Here is a 20,870-nt window from a genome sequence, read left to right as displayed (position 1 = left end):
ACAAGAGCTATTGGCTGCTGGAATAATTAAAGAGTCGCGTAGCCCTTACGCATCGCCCATTGTGGTGGCACGGAAAAAGAGTGGCAAAGTTCGGTTGTGTATTGATTACAGAACACTAAACACCCATACTATTCCTGATCAGTACACAGTTCCCAGAATAGACGAGGCGCTAGATTGCCTATCTGGAAGCAAGTGGTTTTCTGTATTGGATTTAAGAAGTGGTTATTACCAGATCCCTATGTCGGAGGAGGACAAGGAGAAGACCGCTTTTATCTGCCCACTGGGTTTCTATCAATTCGAACGAATGTCACAGGGCATCATGGGGGCTCCTGCTACTTTCCAACGTTTGATGGAGAAAGCAGTAGGAGATATGAATCTGTTAAAGTGCTTAGTGTATTTGGACGATGTAATCGTTTTTAGTCACACCCTCGAGGAGCATGAGGAGCGATTGTTTAAGGTATTGGACCGTTTGGAGGAATTTGGATTGAAGGTGTCAATTGACAATTGTCAATTCTGTCAAACTCGTGTTAAATACGTAGGACACATTGTGTCTGAAGACGGTGTCTCTACTGACCCAGACAAAATTAAGGCGGTGGCTCAGTGGGCACAACCAACGAACCTGAAGTCGTTGCAGTCGTTTTTAGGGTTCTGTGGTTATTACAGACGGTTTATTGCTAGCTACTCGGCCAGCGTGCGCCCTTTGACAGACCTAACGAGGCTATGAACCCCCCAAAAGTGGACGGCCAAAACAAACCGGACAGACTAAACAATACCTAGGAAAGACTGAGCCATTTGGAGAAAGATGGACTTCTGCTTGCACAGAGGCTTTCCAAAAAATTAAGACTTGCTTGATTCATGCTCCAGTTTTGGCATTTGCTGACCCAACGCGTCCGTACATACTACAGGTGGATGCCAGTTTCGATGGTTTGGGAGCTGTACTCAATCAAACGTACCCAGAAGGGTTGCGACCCATGGCATTTGCCAGCAGAAAGCTCAGTGCTTCGGAACGTAACTACCCAGTTTATCAACTGGAATTCCTAGCCCTGAAATGGGCTGTAGTCGATAAATTTCACGACTACCTTTATGGCCTTCACTTTACCGTAAGAACAGACAATAATCCACTAACTTATGTTCTATCTACAGCTAAGTTGAATGCCTGTGGCCATAGGTGGTTGGCGGCCTTGTCCGCATATGATTTCAGCATACAATACAGGCCTGGGCGTGAAAATGTAGATGCTGACCTTCTATCTAGGAACGTAGCTGATGAGAGAGGGTGTATCTCCCCCGCTGGGGTGAAAGCCATTTGTAAGCCGATTAATGTCCCTTGCCCAATCATGTCGAGATGCGTTGATCAATTGGGCGCATCACCACAGTGTATTCCCCAGGCATATGTTCACTCGACCCGGGTGAGTGAAGGGACGTTAGAGCCTTTTAGTATAGGTGAGTTGCGAATGGCACAGGATTGAGATGATTCTATTAGCAAAATGAAACAAGCCTTGCGGGCTGGACGACTAATCATCTCCCCGCATGACCCTCCTGAACTAAGTACATTAAGAAAAGAGTGGCCACGTCTGGTCATCAAGGACGGGGTGTTATATCGGAACACTGTTAGAAAGTTAGGGAAGGAGATTTCACAGTTTGTACTGCCCACGCAGTTGAGATCTCAGGTACTCAGATTTCTCCATGACGATGGTGGGCATTTGGGGATTGATCGTATCACCCAATTGATGAGAGAGAGGTTTTTCTGGCCAAAGATGGGGGTAGACATAGCCAATTATGTAAAAACCTGTGGCAGGTGTGTAGTAAGGAAGACTCTCCCTGGGCGTGCTGCTCCGTTAAATCAGATTACCAGTAGCGGACCACTTGAGCTGGTCTGCATTGATTTTTTATCAATTGAACCGGATTCTCGCGGAGTCATGAATGTCTTAGTAGTGACGGACCACTTTACGAGATATGCACAAGCCTATCCCACTCGAGATCAGAAGGCACCTACGGTAGCAAAAGTACTGGTTGAGAGGTTTTTTGTCCATTATGGCTTGCCCGCTAGAATCCATTCCGATCAAGGGAGGGATTTTGAAAGTCGCTTGATCAAAGAGATGCTCAAGGCCTTGGGGATACGAAAATCTAGGACCCCTTATCATCCGCAAGGAGACCCGCAGCCTGAGCGGTTTAACCGTACTTTGCTTGCCATGTTAGGTACTCTAGACCCAGCAAAGAATCACAGGTGGAGTCAACAAGTAGCCACACTTGTGCATGCGTACAACTGCACGCAAAATGATGCCACAGGTCACTCCCCTTATTTTCTGATGTTCGGGAGGGAGGCACGATTGCCCATAGATGTGTGTTTTCAAGCAGTGCTAGACAGTGAGGAGGAGGTAACTCATCAGCAGTATGTTGAACATCTGAGAAGGGATCTCAAGAATGCTTACCAGTTGGCTGTTGATGTTTCCAATAAGAGCCATCAGAAGAACAAGAGGGCTTATGACCTTACTGTACGACAACAGGTGCTAGAAAAGGGAGACCGAGTACTTGTGCATGCATTAGGGGGGGTTGGTAAGCAGAAGTTGAAAGATAAGTGGAGTTCACTTCCCCATGTAGTCTTGGACAAGTTAGCTAATTTACCTGTTTATTGGGTAAAGCCAGAAATGGGGACGGGAATAGTGAGAACTCTACATAGAGATCATTTGTTGCCCATTGGCCATGTAGTAAGACTGCCTTACTCTCAGAATAATGCCATGGAGGTACCACCGACAGACCACAAGGGAGTGTCTACCTGACGTAAACACAGGTTATCAAAAGATACCAGACAAAAACAACACACTGACCAAGAGTCCAGTTTTCCTGATGATGAGAGTGGCCATTATGCACCTAGAGTGACATTGAGTTTGGAGTCTTACCCTCCACTGGTTTTAGAAGAGTCTGTGAACAAGGAGACTAGAGGTCAAGAGGTGTTGGAGACAGTTCTACCTCTGCCAGCGCAACCTACTACAGAGTGTAGTGAGGTAGATAATAGCGGAGATGAAAATCTCACAGTCGTAGAAGAAGCTGCTGAGCTGTTAGTTGATGATGATGATGATGATGCTGCTGGGTTGCAGGAAGCCTGTGTAGAACCAACAGCTGGTTCAGCAGGGGACACGGAAAGTGTCATTGTAAGTGTTGACTCCCAAGGGGATGATGTGGAAGGTTATCTCACGAGAGAGAGGCGACACACTACGCCCGTAATCCGGTTTACCTACGATGAGTTGGGGAAGCCTTCAGATTGCCCGTTAGCTATACAGCACAAGGACATACGTGTAGTTGTCAGCAAAGAAAGACACGGTTCTAGTACAGCATGTTTGATGATTCGTATTGTTCCAACAGTCTGATGGGGACATGCAGACAATTGAAGGGGGAGGGTGTAACCCGGGAGAATCCACGGGTCACTAAATTGCACTTCAATATGTCATTTCATTTTCAGCAATAAATAAATAGATGGTTAAGTTCATGGTGAGCAACATCATTTTTATTAGTTTTAAAAAACATCTCTATGCTAAATAGAATGTAATAAGATGACATATATTAAATGTAAGGGCAACGGGAAAATGCATGTGAGTTCGTGAAGTTAACGCGTGAGTTCATCAAGAGGGAGAAGCGGGAAACAGAACAAAGGAGAGGGGAAGAAAACGGGATTCTGAGAGTGAGCCTGCTTAAGAAACAGTTACAAGGAGTTGAGATATAGCTGCGTAGTCCTACGAAAACGTCAGTTTTGGTTATTTAAAGAATATATTTAGGTGACGTGGAGCATTTTGTCTATGCTGTGGCAGTGATAGAGTGCCCTGCTTTCCCTATCTGTGTAGCACTACGTATGCTCTGTGTGAGATGAGTGAATGTGCAGCTAGTTAGATTAACACAAAGTGTGCAGCATCGTTGTAGTTGTTGGTGCGCATATACAGTAATACTAGACAGCGACTGTTGCTTGGTTAGCGCCTCAGACTACCAGACACGTCTGTGGTTCCACCAAGCAACCGACGAGGGATCAACGCGCCCCAGATAGCATCACTGGCGACCCGGTTAAAGTCAGTGGTTCCTCTGGGCTACTAGGGAGGCTTGTGTGTACAGGACGACATCTTGGATGGGGTGGTAACATCACCGTTTGCCAGTCATCGGTATCGTGAGTAAAAACTGCAAAACTGCAACGTTTGTTGTTTTCTTTTATAGACAGCTTTAAGTTTTATTTTCTTGGTGCACCGGTGCATTTGTGTGTATGATTGTTTGTGTCCAAAGTGTGAGAAAAGCCTCGGTTCGTTCACCGAGAGAGATCAGGTAACCTTTTGGTGTGTAGCATAGTTTAAACACCCAGTTTCCTTCTGACACAGTTTTAGAGGGGAAGTATTGATACAGTATTTTGAATCCAACTTTTATGTTTGTTTCCCTAAAGGTACAAGGGGATATTTTGTAAATTGATCGGGCATATGGTAGCCACAGTTTAGAGGAGTGGCCAGTAAAAAGAGGCTGATATTTGGCATTTGGTACCAGTGAAACATAACTGTAAAATTTACAAGTAGGGAATAGTAAACTTATTAGATTTATTCTGTCTGTAGCAGTTATCAGTGTACAGGTAATAGTATGGATTTGGGGTGGCCTCATATCTGGGAATGCTAATGGTGGGGCATATTCAATTAGATAATTTCTGTAAAATGGAGGGTCATGACATTGCCCATTGATATTGTTTGAAGCGCCTTTTGTGTTTGTGACCTACACATAGGAATTTCCGGTTCCGGTCAGCGTGCTCCGTATGTAACTACCTAAACTTCCAAACTTATCTATCTTAAATCTCCTTGTTAGCATCTACTTTCTACGGATTTACTGGCTACCGATTATATCTCGTGAACAAACTGTTGCATAAACTGTTGTTGCTCGAGGCTTTGGATTATCGGACTCTATAACCTTGATCACCAAACTTTTCTGTCAAACGTTAACGTTAAACGTTAAGCCAGTATCAAGGGCTGCAAATAATACCTGGCCAAGGAAACGCAATCTGGAAGAAAAAAGCATCAAATTCCTTCTAACGTCTCTCAAAACTAGTGACTCAATATAAAAGTGAGATCTTCTCAGATTACTTACCCGCTACCTGTGTTCGAGTTATCAAGGAACTGCACGATATCGCTGTTGCTAGCCAACTAGCAAACAAACGTTTAAAAGACAGTTGACACCGGCGAGCCCTCGCCCTGCGACCGATGCCTCCCCTCAGCTGTGCACCAGGCTGCGACTCATCGTCCTTCTCAGCGAAAAAGATAGTGGAACTTCGAAGCCAGAATAGCGACCCTCCATCAGATTGAGAAGGATGAACAGTTCCTCGACACCATTCTCTCCGTAAAAATAGCGTTACCTCTCTTACACACACAAATGCCAGATGCCCTGATTTCCTCTGTCCTCCAATACTTTAACCATGCCATGCACTAATGCAACTTCTGTCCCTGTTGCCTCTCCCGGCCTCTGCTGAGAACCAAGCCTGCTCTGCTGGCCAGCTCCACTCCACACCAGCCTGAGCCATGGCGTAGAAGCAAGCATCACAAGCCGCGGCAGGCGGTCCGGGCGGCACTCAGGCCCAGCCCAACCTATCGACTGGAAAATCGCTATGCCATTCTGACCGAGGATGAGGAGCCCCTCCTGCCCGAGACAACCATCCTGGTCCCTCCTCAAAGTCGGCCCCCCGACCCCCTCCTCCCGGACCTCATCAACCTCCACCCTGGTCATCGGCAGTTCCATGGTTAGAGACCTCTGCATTCCCCCATCATGTAGCGGTCCCTCCAAGGTCTACTGCTTCCCTGGTGCCAAGGTCCTTGACATCCAGCAGAAACTCCCAAGCATCCTGGCCTGCCACACCAAGGTCAACAACATCATCGTTACCGTGGGCACGAGCGACATCAGAGATAAGCAGTCAGTAGCACTGCAGGAAAACTACAAAACTCTCATCACCACTCTGATGGGCACAGAAAAACGCTTTGTCATCTCTGGGCCTCTCCTACCTACAGAAAAGGTGCTGAGAGATGGTCCAGACTGTTCGATCTCCACACCTGGCTCAAACGCTACTGCGCTTCCCTAAGAGCTTGTTCTGGGAGAGGCCCAGTATGCTGAAGCGTGATGGTCTCCACCCAAACCAACATGGAGCCAGGCTACTCTCTGACAACATAACGTCCACACTGAGGCATTGACATTCTGTAGAAAATATTACAGATTCCGCCCCAGGTATTGATTTGAATGGCATTATACATGTGGATGGGTCTGAGAATGTTTTCTGCATACAATACTACTACCATAGATCAAGCTGCATCATGCAATAGCATGACTTATGCTTATAGTTCTATTCCAACGTTGATTTCTACCCAATGTATAGTAAAAAGAAAAGACAAATTTAAAACTAGAAACCTAACAAATATTCTTTCCATACCTCAGCATATTCCTCAAAAGCCAGAGGCATTTTCAGCTAACATGGGTTTACTAAATATAGGTGCACTTACTACCAAAACCTTTGCAATCAATGATTTTATTAGTGAAAAAAAAAATTGGATTTTCTGTTTCTTGTTGAAACCTGGCTGACTTCAGACAGCGAAGCTGTTCTTGTTGAGACTTGTCCCCAAATTATAATTTCTTCCACTCAATTAGACAAGGCAAACGAGGTGGTGGAATTGCCTCCATTCTCTCAAACAAATATAGTTGCACTAGAGTCAACTTTGGCGGTCGCTTCCTTTGAGTATATTGCCCTCACTCTGAAGGCTGACCCAGCTGTACTTCTATTAACCTTATACCGCCCTCCTAAACTATGGACTGGCTTTCTCGACCAGTTTTCTGAACTTATGTATGCTCATCATCACTAGCTATGATCGGATAATTGTAAATGGCGACTTCAATATTCATGTCAATAAGACAACTGATGCTAAAGCCAGTAAGTTCCTTAATGTGTTGGACAGTTTAGAGCTAAAGCAGCATGTTACAGGACCCACCCACAACCTTGGCAACACCCTCGATCTAGTCATTTCTAAAGGGATAGAAGTCACAGACTTATCAGTAAATGATATAAATATGTCTGATCATCATTGTGTATCTTTTAATATAGTACTACATACTCCAAAAATTCATCCTGAAATTGCAATCAAATCGCGACTCTTGGACATTAGAGCAGAACAGCAGTTCATAGTTATAGACCCCATAAATTTAGATATTTTACATCATCCCATTGATCAAATGGTAGAGGCTCTCAATCGTGAATTAGGCGCTCTGCTTGACAGAGTGGCACCCTTAAAGACTAAAAAAAGGCCCTGTAGCTAACTGACACCTTGGATGAACGAAAATATCCATGATCTAAAAAAAAGATCATGTAGAAAAGCTGAGAGAACATGGAGAAAAACTAAGTTACAGGTTCACCGTGCCATTCTAAAAGAAAAAATAGCAAATTATAATAGAGCTATTCAGAATGAGAGGAGGAACCACTTCTCTAAGGTAATTGCTGAAAACAGTGGAAACTCTAGGGTGTTGTTCTCTACCATTGATAGGCTATTGCATCAAGCCCCTTTTGATACACTCAGTCAGGCATCCTCTCTAAGATGCGAAAGAATTTGCAGACTTCTTCAAAAACAAAGTCATTTCTATAAGGGAGGCTATTGGTAACACAAGTAATATGTTTTGATAGTACACCCAAAACAGCCCCCAAAATTAAGGTCCTTTAGCACTATTACTCAATCTGAGCTTGGTAAAATTATAACTCAAACCGGCTCCTCAACATGTGTTTTAGATCCAATCCCTACTACATTCCTCAAAAAGTATATGATAGCTTAGCTCCTTTTTTCTCAAGGTAATAAATACCTCATTAGAAACAGGTATATTTCCAACTGCTTTTAAAACCGCTGTTGTGAAACCTTTACTTAAAAAAAGTCAAATCTTGACCATACCAATCTGAGCAACTACAGGCCTATATCAAATCTATCGTTTTTGAGCAAAGTACTTGAAAAAGTTGTTTGTAATCAGTTAAATACCTTCCTCAACGAAAACAGTATCCTTGAAAAATTCCAATCAGGTTTTAGATCAAATCACAGCACAGAAAACGGCTCTAGTAAAAATAGTCAATGATCTCAGACTAGCTACTGACTCAAACAAAGTCTCAATCCTTATTCTTCTGGATTTGAGTCGCGGCATTTGACACCATTGATCATAGCATCCTAATTCACCGCCTTGCTTGAAGTGGGTGGGTCTCTCTGATAATGCTCTAAACTGGTTTCAAACCTACATTACTGGCAGAGATTTTTATATCAGTCTAGGATCATCATGTATCTGAAAACATGACTTGCCTTTTGGTGTGTGGCCCAGGGGAGCTGCCTTGGTCCCCTGCTATTTTCTCTATATATGCTTCCATTGGGAAACGTCATAAGTCAGCATAATGTAAACTTCCACAGCTATGAGATGATACCCAATTGTATATTTCTGTGGAGCCAACTAACCCAGATGGCCTTTGCTCCCTCACTGCATGCCTAACCTCCATTAATCAGTGGATGAGCAAAAACTTTTTGAAACTAAATGATGACAAAACAGAGGTACTTCTGGTTGGACCAAAACTAAAGCGAGATATTATTCTTAGTAATCTGGGGAACTTGGCACACCAGGTCAAACCAAAAGTAACAAGCCTCGGTGTCATCTTAGATGCAGAGTTAAGTTTTAAGCCCCATATCAGTAAAGTTACTCAGACAGCCTATTTCCACTTGAGAAACATTGCCAAAGTCGTGCCCTTTTAACTCAACAAGATGCAGAAAAACTAATTCATGCCTTTATCACTAGCAGGTTAGACTACTGCAATGCACTTTTCACTGGTCTTCCCAAAAACATCTAAAGAAATTGGCACTCATCCAGAACTCTGCGGCTAGACTTTTAACTAAGACTAAGAAGAGAGAACACATCACCCCTGTGTTGGCTGAACTGCACTGGCTCCCTATTTCCTATAGAATTGATTTTAAGGTTATGTTAATTACTTACAAAGCTCTGAATGGCATAGCACCTTCATATATCTCTGAGCTTTTAATATCTTATCAACCACAAAGGAAACTTAGATCATCCAATTCTAATCTTTTAATCGTACCCAAAGTGCTCCACAAACAAAGTGGAGAAGCTGCGTTTATCCATTATGCCCCCAAACTATGGAACACCCTGCCTCTGTACATCAAGCAGGCGAGTTCAGTAAATATTTTTAAAAAAGATCTGAAAACATACCTGTACAGGAAAGCTTTTAGTTAACTCATCTTATCCTGTAGACTACTTTTTCAGATTATTCTACATCTGCTACTATTGGAGGGCGCAGCCAGCCAGAAGCAGATGGGCTCCCCCTATTAAGTCAGGTTCTGCTCAAGGTTTCTTCCTGGAATATGGGAGTTTTTCCTTGCCACAGTTGCCATATGGCGTGCTTGTGGGGGGTAAGAGGGTTAAGGCTGCCAGTCTTATGACGTCATTTTCTATATTTTTGATATGTTGCTGAGTAGATCATAAACAGCAAAGAAAAGTGATTGATAATGACTGACTGACTATTATTGTGTTACATGCTTCAAATGTAAAGCACTTTGAGCTGCATTCTGTGTATGAAAGGTGCTATACAAATAAAGCTTATTATTATTATTATTATTATTATAATAAATACTTTGTTTATTGATTGGGATTATATATCTTGTCAGACTCCACTCACTTCAGAATAAATACATTTGTATGTACACTGTATTGCTATAGCTTCGCACGAACCCACTTTTGGTCCGCTCATTAATCTGAACGGGAATGAGAAGGGCTACAAATAATTCACTGGACATCACGTATTGTAGGCCTATTGACTGCTTTGAATGATGCTTTCTTAAACTAGCCTACCTTGTCACAGATTGAGCGGGCCATAGAATTCTTTGAGAATCCCAAATGTAATTTTCTATTTTAACGCGGGTTCTGCAGCTGTGGGCCAAGTTAAACTTTTGCGCTCCATCATCGGAAGGGTGAATGTTGGAAGGCATGGGTAGCCTATTGGACACATTTCGGTGCACATTTGGAAAATTTTATAAGTGATGCTGACCTGCCAGTTGGTGAAACTACACTTTAATGATCCTCGTGGGTTTGTGTCCAGGAAAACGAATGAAGTTGCGCAGGAACTGCTTTAGTGCAAGGCAAACTTTACACAGCGACTGACAGCATGCCGATATGCTCTGCGTCTCCAACACTACAAAAACTCCCAGTCGGAGAGCATGTGTAGCCTATTAAAAAAACATTTTTATCTCAAATGCCATCAGCATTCTTAACCAAACTTATAGTGACAACATGCATAGCCTACCCGGCTGAGCTGTACAGCTATATTTAATCTTATTTATTAATTTTCTATAGGCTGTTTCCACTTTTTTGTACTGTACTTGTTTTAATTATATCTTCAACGTGTCTAAGATGTTGTTTGTCCATCTGTCTGGTGAGCCAAACTCAAATGTCCACTATGGTGTAGGCTAGCTACATAAAGATTTATTTTATTCTATTCTAATCCACCATGCGTAATGTAGGGATGGAGAATGCTTTTCAAGTAGCCTATATTTAGGATTCAGCTGAAAAACTCTAGCGCTCTTGAAACACTCGTCTGAAAAAGAATGGATAGGCTTTCATGTGATGTCGTGGTCTTATCGCCCTCTCACGGTAAATTGCACGGATGAATATTACATGATTTTGTGCTTCTTTGTCAATCGGACCTTCGTCAAAATGAAACGCCATTGTGTGACAAGTGTAAAAATAGCGGCCTGATTGAACATGCACTGAAATAACCGAACATAATAGAACATAACCTGAACAAAACCTACCTCCTACCAGGTTAAGTTCAGAGCCTATGTTACCATAGTTACTTACATAGCCTGATCATTTTTGAGCTTTCTGGAACTGAAATCCCAGGTTTACCGTTTACTCTGGGTTTACATACCCAGTTCAGTTCAGAGCCAATGTTACCATAGTTACTTACATAGCCTGATCATTTTTGAGCTTTCTGGAACTGAAATCCCAGGTTTACCGCTAACTCTGGGTTAACGTACCCAGTTAAGCCAGTAAACCTGCTTTCTGGAATACCCCCCTGTATGGCTTCATTCTCCTAACAAAACAATAGGGCTCTTGTTGTAGGAGGTTTACCACTTACTCTGAGTTAACTTATCCAGGTTTGTCACTAAACCACGTACTTGGAATACCCCTATCCTCCAAGTTTACCTCTTCTTGTCTTGCATTACCCTGCATTTGGGACCATCTCTCCCTAGCTAACCGGGACACACATACACACACATAAACACACACATGCACGCAAGCACACAAAAAAGACACACATGCAGGCAAGCAGGCACACGTACATACACACATACACACCGTTACCCTAACACACACTCACAAGAGAATATACACACAGAAAAGACACATGCAAAAGCAAACACATATATGCACAAACACTTATTTGCATACGCAAAAGTTGCAAGAGATGGAGTAGGAGATTGAGACACATTGACAAGCATGATTTATTTTGGCAGACAGAATGTGCAGTGGTGTATACTACAAAGCACGTTAGACATATCTAGGCTATGTAGACATATCGAGGCTTGACAAAGCCTTGACTCGGGTATACGTTAAGTGATACTACGATTGCAGTTATGTGATATATTTGTCAAACTAGGCTTTTAGCTCAGATCTGTGCGCGTTCTCGGTGTTGGGATGACGTAATAATCGTGGAAACGTGGAGACGCACAAGACCGCCTCTATTTAAAAACAATTACTTCCGCATTCATGAGCGATAGCTTAATCTACACTGTGGTAATTTTTTGTGTCTAACCTATAACATCAAATAAATCAATTGTCATCATTTGTTGTATGGTATGCACGTCCATAGTGGGATATTTGCACGCACAGCACTATTAAAGCACATTCGAGATCCAAAATGTTAGTAGAGGCGGAGCTCCACCTGTAAGATATATGACAGAATCCTACACATGAGAGAACTTCGTTTTTAAGACAATTGATTGGTCAGTGTGCGGTAGATTACACTATTTGAGCTATAACTTAGCACATAACCTCCTCCCGACCAGGTCTGGTTGACAGCATAAGATACCATGGTGATATAGCGACACTAAAACAGATCCACTTTCGTGTCACAGCATAGCCTGGCTTTGAGCGTAACATACCTCGCTAACCCACTAATCGAGATTCGTAGTACACCCCACAGGATACATCTAGTTTTCTATATTTTGTTTAGGCCTAGGTACTTAATAATCATATTATTGTTTATTACTGCTATTTACCTTAATGTAGTCTTACCAACATTTTAAAACTGTTGATTTTTAAGTACAGTATTGTATTGTTTTTATTTGTAGCTTGCTATGGACAAAAGTGTCTTCTAAATCATATAACCATATAACCCTAATCATTATTCGTTATTATTATTATTATTATTAAATGAGCGATTTGTAGGATTGTTACCGGACATTCTGTAGGCCAAAACACTGGTGAACGTTCTCAAGACTACCAGACGCGAGCCCCTTCTGGGTTGCCAGATGTAATTAAGACTTAGCTAACGTTAGTTGACCTGCAGCTGCTTTAACGTTTCTCCAACCATGACCTAGCTACACTTTACGGAAACAGTGAAAACAAAAAATACCTCTCTAACCAACGTAACATATTTAGCTGAAGTTAGCGATGCAGATGAAGTTTAGCCTAAGCTACCTGTCGTGGAGAAATATGGCCAGCTCTGCGTCAGACTTGATATTCTTCGTTTGACGAAGACGTCGCCAAATCAGGAAGCTCCTCCGATGTCCACTTAATTTGTTTCTTGTTTAAATTTTGGAAATTTGCCTGCCTCTCATAGGTGTTCATGACTACAACTGACAGCAAGTTGACAGTTGGCCTTTGCTAATTTGGCAACACAAATAGGAGGACACACCAGCCCATTATTAATACGCTATTCTAGAATTAATCGTTCAAAACATAAACGAAAATTCCAAGATATTCCGCCCCGTAACTATTTTTTTTCATGGATTTTACAGGTTATAGTAATGTTGTCAAATAAGCCATTACTTCAATTCATCGTGTTTCCTTACTCTCTGACAACATATGGTGATCATTTTTGGAATGGTTACCATTTATTTTCCATTATTTCCTACATACTGGTCCTTTAAGTTAGAACAAAAATAGGCTACACTTCCCAAACAGTTAGTGTAGCCTAATTCTAGCAATAAATTCTAGAATCATTATGATGCAGTTATGGGTCATAATCCAACAATGAACAAAGTTCTATGGGTGTCATGGTGACCAAGGTAACATTTAAAAGGGGATTCCAAGAGCTTCAGATCTTCATTTTAAAGCAATCAGTCAACAAGTGCAGATGATAACAGGTGAGTGTAATATAATAAATATTTTGTTGTGTCAGTATTTTTAAATATATTGTTGATAATATATAGTTTAAATAAGATACTGTAGTAGGACTACATATGAAAAGATTTGGTGTTAAGCAAAATTCAAAAAAGGAGGAGAGTTTTTCTCTGTAAAGACAGTCTCACCTAGGCCAAATGATGTATCTCTTCCACAGAACAGTGTTACAGATACAGAGAACAAAAGTGCATAAATCACAAGACCTGTTGATCCAACCATGGCCGAAAGGTCTGCTAGGATTTCACGTGTCCCCTCTAAAGGGCAGCTGGACCCCAACTTCCACGAGGAGAGGCTGAGGAGGCCGACCCCTGACAAGAGTGAGCTGGATCAGTGGGTGAAGGAGCTGGAGAGAAAGGTGGCGAGGGACAGGAGGAGGGACGAGCTGCGGCGAATAAGAGAGGCTGTGGACCGAAGGAGCCAAAAGATGTGGGCAAGACAGTGGGAGTGGCAGTATGTACTCTATACATTAATAAGCTGATACTGGAAGTTTATGTACAAGCAAGATGCTCATATTTGAGATTGTCCGGCATTTCGGTTCATTTATCATGTATGGGTTCAGTCATTAACACAGTGTTTTTAAATCTACAGTATGTGTCAGGTGGCACTGAAGAAAAAGCAGAAAGAGAAAATGACAGAGCAGGAGAGACTGTTGAGAGCAAAGGAGGAAGAAAGAGGGATGAGGGAAATGGCAGAGAAAGTGAGAAAGAGAATACTAAGAGAGACGCAGAAAACAGTAAAGGAAGAAGACATGAAAATGAGAGAGATAAAAGAAAAAGCCAACGAGCAGACGAGAACCTTGGAAGAGCTGGAGAGAACAGCGAAGGACCAGGAAACAAAAATGAGAGAAATGGAAGAGAAAGTGAGTGAGCAGGAGGAGCAAATGTTGAGAGAAGAAGTGAAGGAAGGAGAAAGATGCAGAGAAGCAGAAGAACGAGTGGCAGAGCAGGAGAGAATGAGAGAAATGAAGGAAAAAGCGATGGAGGAAGAAAGAAAAATGAGGGACATGGAAGAGAAAGCAAGAGAACGGGAGTCAATTTTGAGAGAGGCAGAGCAAAAAGTGAAGGACAAAGAACAGAGAAAAGAGATGGAAGAAGAAGTGCGAGAACATGAGAGAATGTTGAGAGAAAAAGTTAAGGAGACAGGAAGACAGACGAGCGAGATGATAGAGAAAGCGAGAGAGCAGGAGAGAATTCATCTAGAGATGGAGAGACAACCAAAGGAGGAAGAGAGACAAATGAAGGAGATGGTAGAAGCAGCAATAGAACGGAGGAGAAAACTGAGAGAGATGAAGAATAAAGCAGAGAAGGAAAGAGGAATGAAGGCAGAGACAGCAAGAGAGCAGGAGCAGACTATGGAGTCCGAGGACTGTGACACAAAGAGCAACACATACACAGACTCAGACGATTCTGTGATGGATGAGGAGGAAGACAAGGAAGCAGTCAAGAGACGAGAGCAAATAGGTGAGAGGAGACAAGAAGAAGCAGCAAAGCCTAAAGAGAAGATCTTATTGGCGGTCCAAAGGGAAGATCCTCTATTAGCTTACGAGAAAAAGAGAGAGGAGCAAATGGCAAAGGTGAGAGAGGAAAAGAGAAAGTTGAGAGAGGCAGAAGAAAAAGCAAGAGAGCAGGACAAATTAATAAAAGAGATGAAGGCAAAGGCTGAAGAGCAGGAAGAAATAATAAGAAAAGAAATGAAGGCAAAGGCTGAAGAAGAGGAAAGGAAAAGGAGAGAGATGGAAGAGGAGCGATTGAGAAATGCGAGAAGGAGGCGGGGACCTAGGGAAGTGTTTGAGGAGTTCTATTTTTCGCTCATAGTAAAATTTTTTGACCTTAAAAGGCGTTATAAATAAAAACATACAAAGGTCTCATTTAGTTCTTTTGTCAAAATTATTTACACTTGCTTCACATTTTACACACATATTTTTTGGAATTGGGTTTGTAGGCTAATAAAGGCATTTGCACATTGCATAGACATAACCATTTTATTTGCAATGCACCTTCCCCACACCAAAGACAACATTTGAATGCTGAACACAGTGAGTGAAGCAATCATAAGGTAGCATCAGCAGAAAATCACAAGAGACATTCTATACCATGCAGCAAATGCAGCTGGAGAAATATCAACTAGGCCTAACATCACACGTTACCATATAAGACATCACACACATACTTACACTACTGTTCAAAGGTTTGGAGTCTCTTAGAAATGTCCTTGTGTTCAGCATTAATGTTGTAAATGACTTGTAGAAAGAAATGGCTGATGTTTAATGCAATATCTATACATTGCCCATTATCAGCAATCATTCACCCAATGCTCCAAAGGCACATTCTGTTTACTAATCTTATACAATTCTTAAAGGCTAACTGAGAAAACATTGGAGAACCATTTTCCCATTATGTAAGTGTAGCACTCGGCTCAATTTACTATAGGTTATGTCTAGTTACTTTGGACCAGAATCAGAAGTTTCTAGATAAGACTACTGTAAGTAGATGGATGCAACAAGCTAAAGTTTAGGTTAGAATAATGATGACATTTAATAAGTAAAAGGAGTGAATTAATAAAATAGTATAAATAACAATAAGTACAATGAATAGATTGAAATAAATAGAATGTACAAAGTGCAGTGCAATAAATAACAATATCAAATGTTCTACGGTTCTATATTTGGGTGCACCCTTATCTTACCTAAGTTCTAAAATATTCAATGTGATTTTTCAATGTTACAAGAAAATAAAAATATATACAATAAATATTCAGCGTATTATAGAGTATGTGTATCAATTCAACAAAGTGTTTTATCAATATCAATGGGTTAAACAATCAATGTGTCACAATCCATTAATTCAGTTCATTCAGAAGTTATCAGGAGGTTAAGTCAGGGAATAGTCAAAAGGTCAGTCTGGGTCAGTCTTACAGTCCTACCACAGTGGTGTGAAGGGAAATGAAAGGTGAAGGGAAGTTCAGATTCGGGATTCTGGGAGGCTCGCCATCAATTCAGATCTTTTATCCACTATAAAAAAAACCTGACCGAAGCCAGCATTCGATGCAGAACAGGCAGTTCAGAAAGTTGCAGTTCTGTTTGAAGTTTTGTCTTCTGGATGTCTTCAATCCATTCGATTTAACGTTAGTCCTGTCAATCGTTTTCCCTCTGGTCAGGTTTATGTTCTCGTTCAGGTTTCTTTTCTCTTCTTATTGAGTTCTTATTGATAGATTATTCTCGTTGGTTCGTGTTGGTTTGTGTCTTTCGTTTGATTTCATTCAAAAGTTTTTCTGTGGTTGCTGTGGAGACGCAGGGGTCTCGCTCTTATTGGCCAGCTGGCTTTTAGAAGTTAACCCTTAATGCACCGGGCTACATAAGCACATAATGTAATCTGAAAACTGCTGCCCTGCAAACAATACAACTCTCAGCTCTATAATGGAGAGGAATGGACATTTCTAAGTGACCCCAAACTTTTGAATGGCAGTGTACATAAAAAGCAAACATTGTCATGATAAATAATGTCCCGTGTGCTTGTACTAAACTGTACCTTTGTGCCTTCTAACAGAGGCCACCAGCCGGCTTACTCGTGTCAGACAGCACCAATTTTTTTCACGACCGACAGTATTCCATGAACACGATTAACTGAGCTCCATGTTAAAATTGGACGGATTTCTTCTTTAATGGCAAAACAAAGTTCATTGGGTGAAAAAAAAATGAGGGTATGTCTGCACACACACACACACACACACACACATACTGTATAGTAAATGTATTCTGCTACTGTAGCACAACCGCTAGCACAAGGTGCTCCTCTGAGGTCAAATATTGAACACTAAGGCAGTGATCACATCCACAAGCACAGACACACACACATGCACACATCCACATGCACAGACATGCACACACACAAAGACACACATAAACACACCCACACTCACACACAAACACACACACACACAAGCATACACAAAAGTTGCAAGAGTATATGGGGATGGAATAGGAGATTAGAGCCCAATATTAAACCGAACATTGATCCTTTATTTAGGCTGTATTTCCAGTATTGGTGTTACATAGTTTGTTTACCAGATGGCGCAATTTAAACAAACCTGCAAAAGTGCAGAACTTGCTGAAAAAATGCTTCAGTCGTGTCTCAATAGCAAATATTTATGTTCATAAGAAAGTCAAAATGCTTAGTCACGCTGTGAATACAATAGTTTACTTCGTAACAATTTTCTTAAAGAGCAACTTGCAGGTTGATTTCAAAACTGAATTTATACTTCATTTTATCTGAAAATGTATTTTTAAAAATGTATATGTACGAATTAATGTTTTACAAAACCTACGGACAGAAATTCAGAAGAAAGTGTACCCATTTTAAGCAGGCCCCTACATATGTCTCTCCTTTTTTTTTGGAAAGTCATAATGGTTAATCATTTTGTTGCTTGGTGCTTCGTGCTTGGGTGCCTAAATAGACGGGACTTCACTGCTTCATCAGTCACAAAACAAGCAAGGCACCTAACCCCTCACTGCTCACTGCGGCGGTGTGTACGTACAGTAAGATGCACATCACTACACATAGCTACATCAAGGTGGAGAGTCTGAAATGGGTCAAACCTTTTGGGTGAAGTGAAATCATTCAATCATATGCAACCAGTGTTAAATTCTGATCTATTGTATCTCTGCCCACTTTGTGCATCTGACTTTGCGCTGGCCACAGTGTACATGCACTGTCGACAAAATACCCTGTCAAACACACACCCAGTAAGTTGATGATGTTAGTTGAGGTTATAAGGTGGGTTGAAAATAAACATACTGACACTCCACTTCCTGTCACACAGTCATCCTCAACGCATGTCAGACCATTTATGTTTTTATGTATTCAGCTGAACTTACCAATCAAACAAACAATGGCAAACAATCTTATAATATACCATGCAAATGAAGCAGAGTTAAGAAGTTAAACCATACACCAAGAAGGAATAATACATCATACAAAGTGACAATGAATTCTGCAAAATGTATGTTTAACTATTCAACTGTTTCAAATGCTAAACAACAATAATTTACATCTAATATTACAGTGTAATATGAATAAATGTAACTTAATGTAGTAAATTACTTTATACAGTGAATAAGCTTAAACTCAGTGTAGCACAGTTTACCTCACTGTTTGCAAGCTGAGAGTGAACTTTCTATGCTGAACATAGAATGCTGTGACCTGGCTTTGGTGGTTTCCTATTTCTAGTGCAGTAGTAACTCCCAACTAGCAGGGCTATGAGAATGATGATCTCAGCCAGCCACACGCTCATGAAAACAGGGGAGATACCTACATGGGGAAATAAGAACACACATGAGATTACTATGGCAACAAATAATGACAGCAATCAGGAGAACTGTACTTTTAAAAGGAAATTATGTCTCTGCATCCCGCCCGCCCCAGTTGGCATACTAAAAGTCATTTGAGTAGTGTACAGCATATTTTTTCTATGCAATGAGAAATTAATGGTTGCCAGTCGTGAGTCTTTCTCGATAACTGATTTGGTGCAGCAGTAAATATGCAGTCTGCAATTCTGCATCGTTTTCCTCCACTCCACTGACCTCTGTGTATCAAATGGGTTATATAAGTAAAGTTGACTTGACTTGACATTGACGCCCATTTCTAAACGTTCTGTTTTACAACTTCTGGGGCGTGGCCAGCAGTGAAATAAAGCTTAAATTGGTGCATTAAACTCTTACCAAATCAGCTCAGAAGTGCAGCAAACACATCTTACTTGTAAACAAAGGTTTTAAATGCAGTTATTTGCTCAATTTTAAAGAAAATACACGTTCCATATCATAAGACCATATCATTGCATAGTTTGGATTGTTAATGGCGCCGTCCGAGTCATTATGTTTGTTTCCCATTTACAGAGCCAGGACTGAACCAGACTGCAACACTTTTTGAGGAACAATTTGCTGAGCATGTTATGCGTATTGTATAATCGTTTAACATTATACGGATGACAACAATATGCTGAGCATGTTAACTATGCACGGCATAATCTTTTAACATTATACGGATGACAACAATATGACGTTGAGAAGATAAATGAAGAAATTATTAGAGTTCATTATTTTTCTCACCTAGGTTGAAATACTGGTCTTCAGTTTTGTTGCTGGCGTCTGTTAACAAAGTTTAAAACCCTTGTAAGATTTTTGAGGGGATTTTCCAGCACATGAATGATGGAACTGCGTCAAATTCCAGAAAGTTACATTGCTTATGATTTCTGGGACAGTTCCTCAATACTGATAACCTTTCATCTGCACCTAACCAGGCTTAATACCATTTTATGTCATGGTGATGCCGCTACTAAGTACAATAACACTATAATATGTGTGGTCCATACAAAATACATTTAGATAATGAGAAGACATAACACAGTAATATGACTAGTAAGTAATGTGCATTTACTATGCGTATTGAACTATTCTCATAATGTGAGTGGTATTTCTACTTTATAGAGCCCCCCTAACCCCCTACGACCTGCTAATGCAGTGGTCCCCAAACTTTTTCTTCCGAGGGCCAGCTCACTATGCCTGGCTCTAAGAGAGGGCCAGAGATTCGGAGTATATTAGTAAACATAAATAGCTTAGTGCTGTGAACAACAGCAGTCTACCTTAGTTGAATATTCCATGACATTTAATCATAGGCTACTGCAATTTAATACCATTATTAGCTGTGTTTATATTGCCATCTTGCCATATCAGTGTAAAATGTAGCTCAAATGAAATAATACTAATAAAAAGACTTTAACATTCCCAAAAGTATTAGCAGGGAGTCCCAAAAGTGTATTTTATCCAAAATGTGTGAAGTCCAAACTCTGAACAAGTTGTGAACAAGCAATATCCTACAAATAATTTGAAGTTCTCAAACTATGAGAGTTTTATGAAGTGCAGGCAAAAACATCTGAAATGACCACTTTCACTCACCTGATGAGAACTTGATGAATTTGTATGAACATTTGAACGAGTGAATAAAAAATAGAAATAATTATCCCAGAAAGTCCCAGAAATATGACTTGACTTAGTTAGTTATTAAAAATAAAAATGCAAAACGGCGCCAAAACAACCACCAGTGGACAAATAGAGTATTACATGAATGAATGGGGGAAATTACAGAAGTTATAGTTTGACGATGTCGTACTCCCATGCGGGCCAGATGCTATATAGCGCGGACATGTTTTGGTGGGCCACCAAAAATGAGGTGGCGGGCCGTAGTTTGGGGACCACTGTGCTAATGTATTAATACGTAAATAATTAATGTAAAAACTTTAGGATGAACCTCAGGTGTTTACATGCCAAAGAAGTTTTTTTTTATTGGTCAAAAGTAATTTTTTATGATCATTTGTTGAATCAAACAGTCCAGAAATAATTTACCTTCAATTATTATTTGCACTTTGTAGTCTGCCAGTTGTTCCCC

General features: G+C 41.0%; 1 protein-coding gene across 1 annotated transcript in view; it reads left to right on the top strand.

The window, feature by feature from the left end:
• The window catches only part of LOC125286845 (golgin subfamily A member 6-like protein 22), a 21,965-nt gene extending 6,685 nt beyond the window's left edge, over positions 1 to 15,280 (top strand). Inside the window, exons 5-7 of the mRNA XM_048232155.1 lie at positions 13,365 to 13,394; positions 13,660 to 13,881; positions 14,020 to 15,280. Coding sequence (XP_048088112.1) covers positions 13,365 to 13,394; positions 13,660 to 13,881; positions 14,020 to 15,280 — 1,513 coding nt within the window. The remainder of the gene's footprint in view (positions 1 to 13,364; positions 13,395 to 13,659; positions 13,882 to 14,019) is intronic.
• The last annotated feature ends 5,590 nt before the right edge of the window (positions 15,281 to 20,870 follow it).

The sequence above is a fragment of the Alosa alosa genome, chromosome 21, assembly GCF_017589495.1.
Source record: "Alosa alosa isolate M-15738 ecotype Scorff River chromosome 21, AALO_Geno_1.1, whole genome shotgun sequence".
Taxonomy (NCBI): Eukaryota; Metazoa; Chordata; class Actinopteri; order Clupeiformes; family Clupeidae; genus Alosa; species Alosa alosa.
This window is presented reverse-complemented; position numbering and strand designations above follow the sequence as displayed.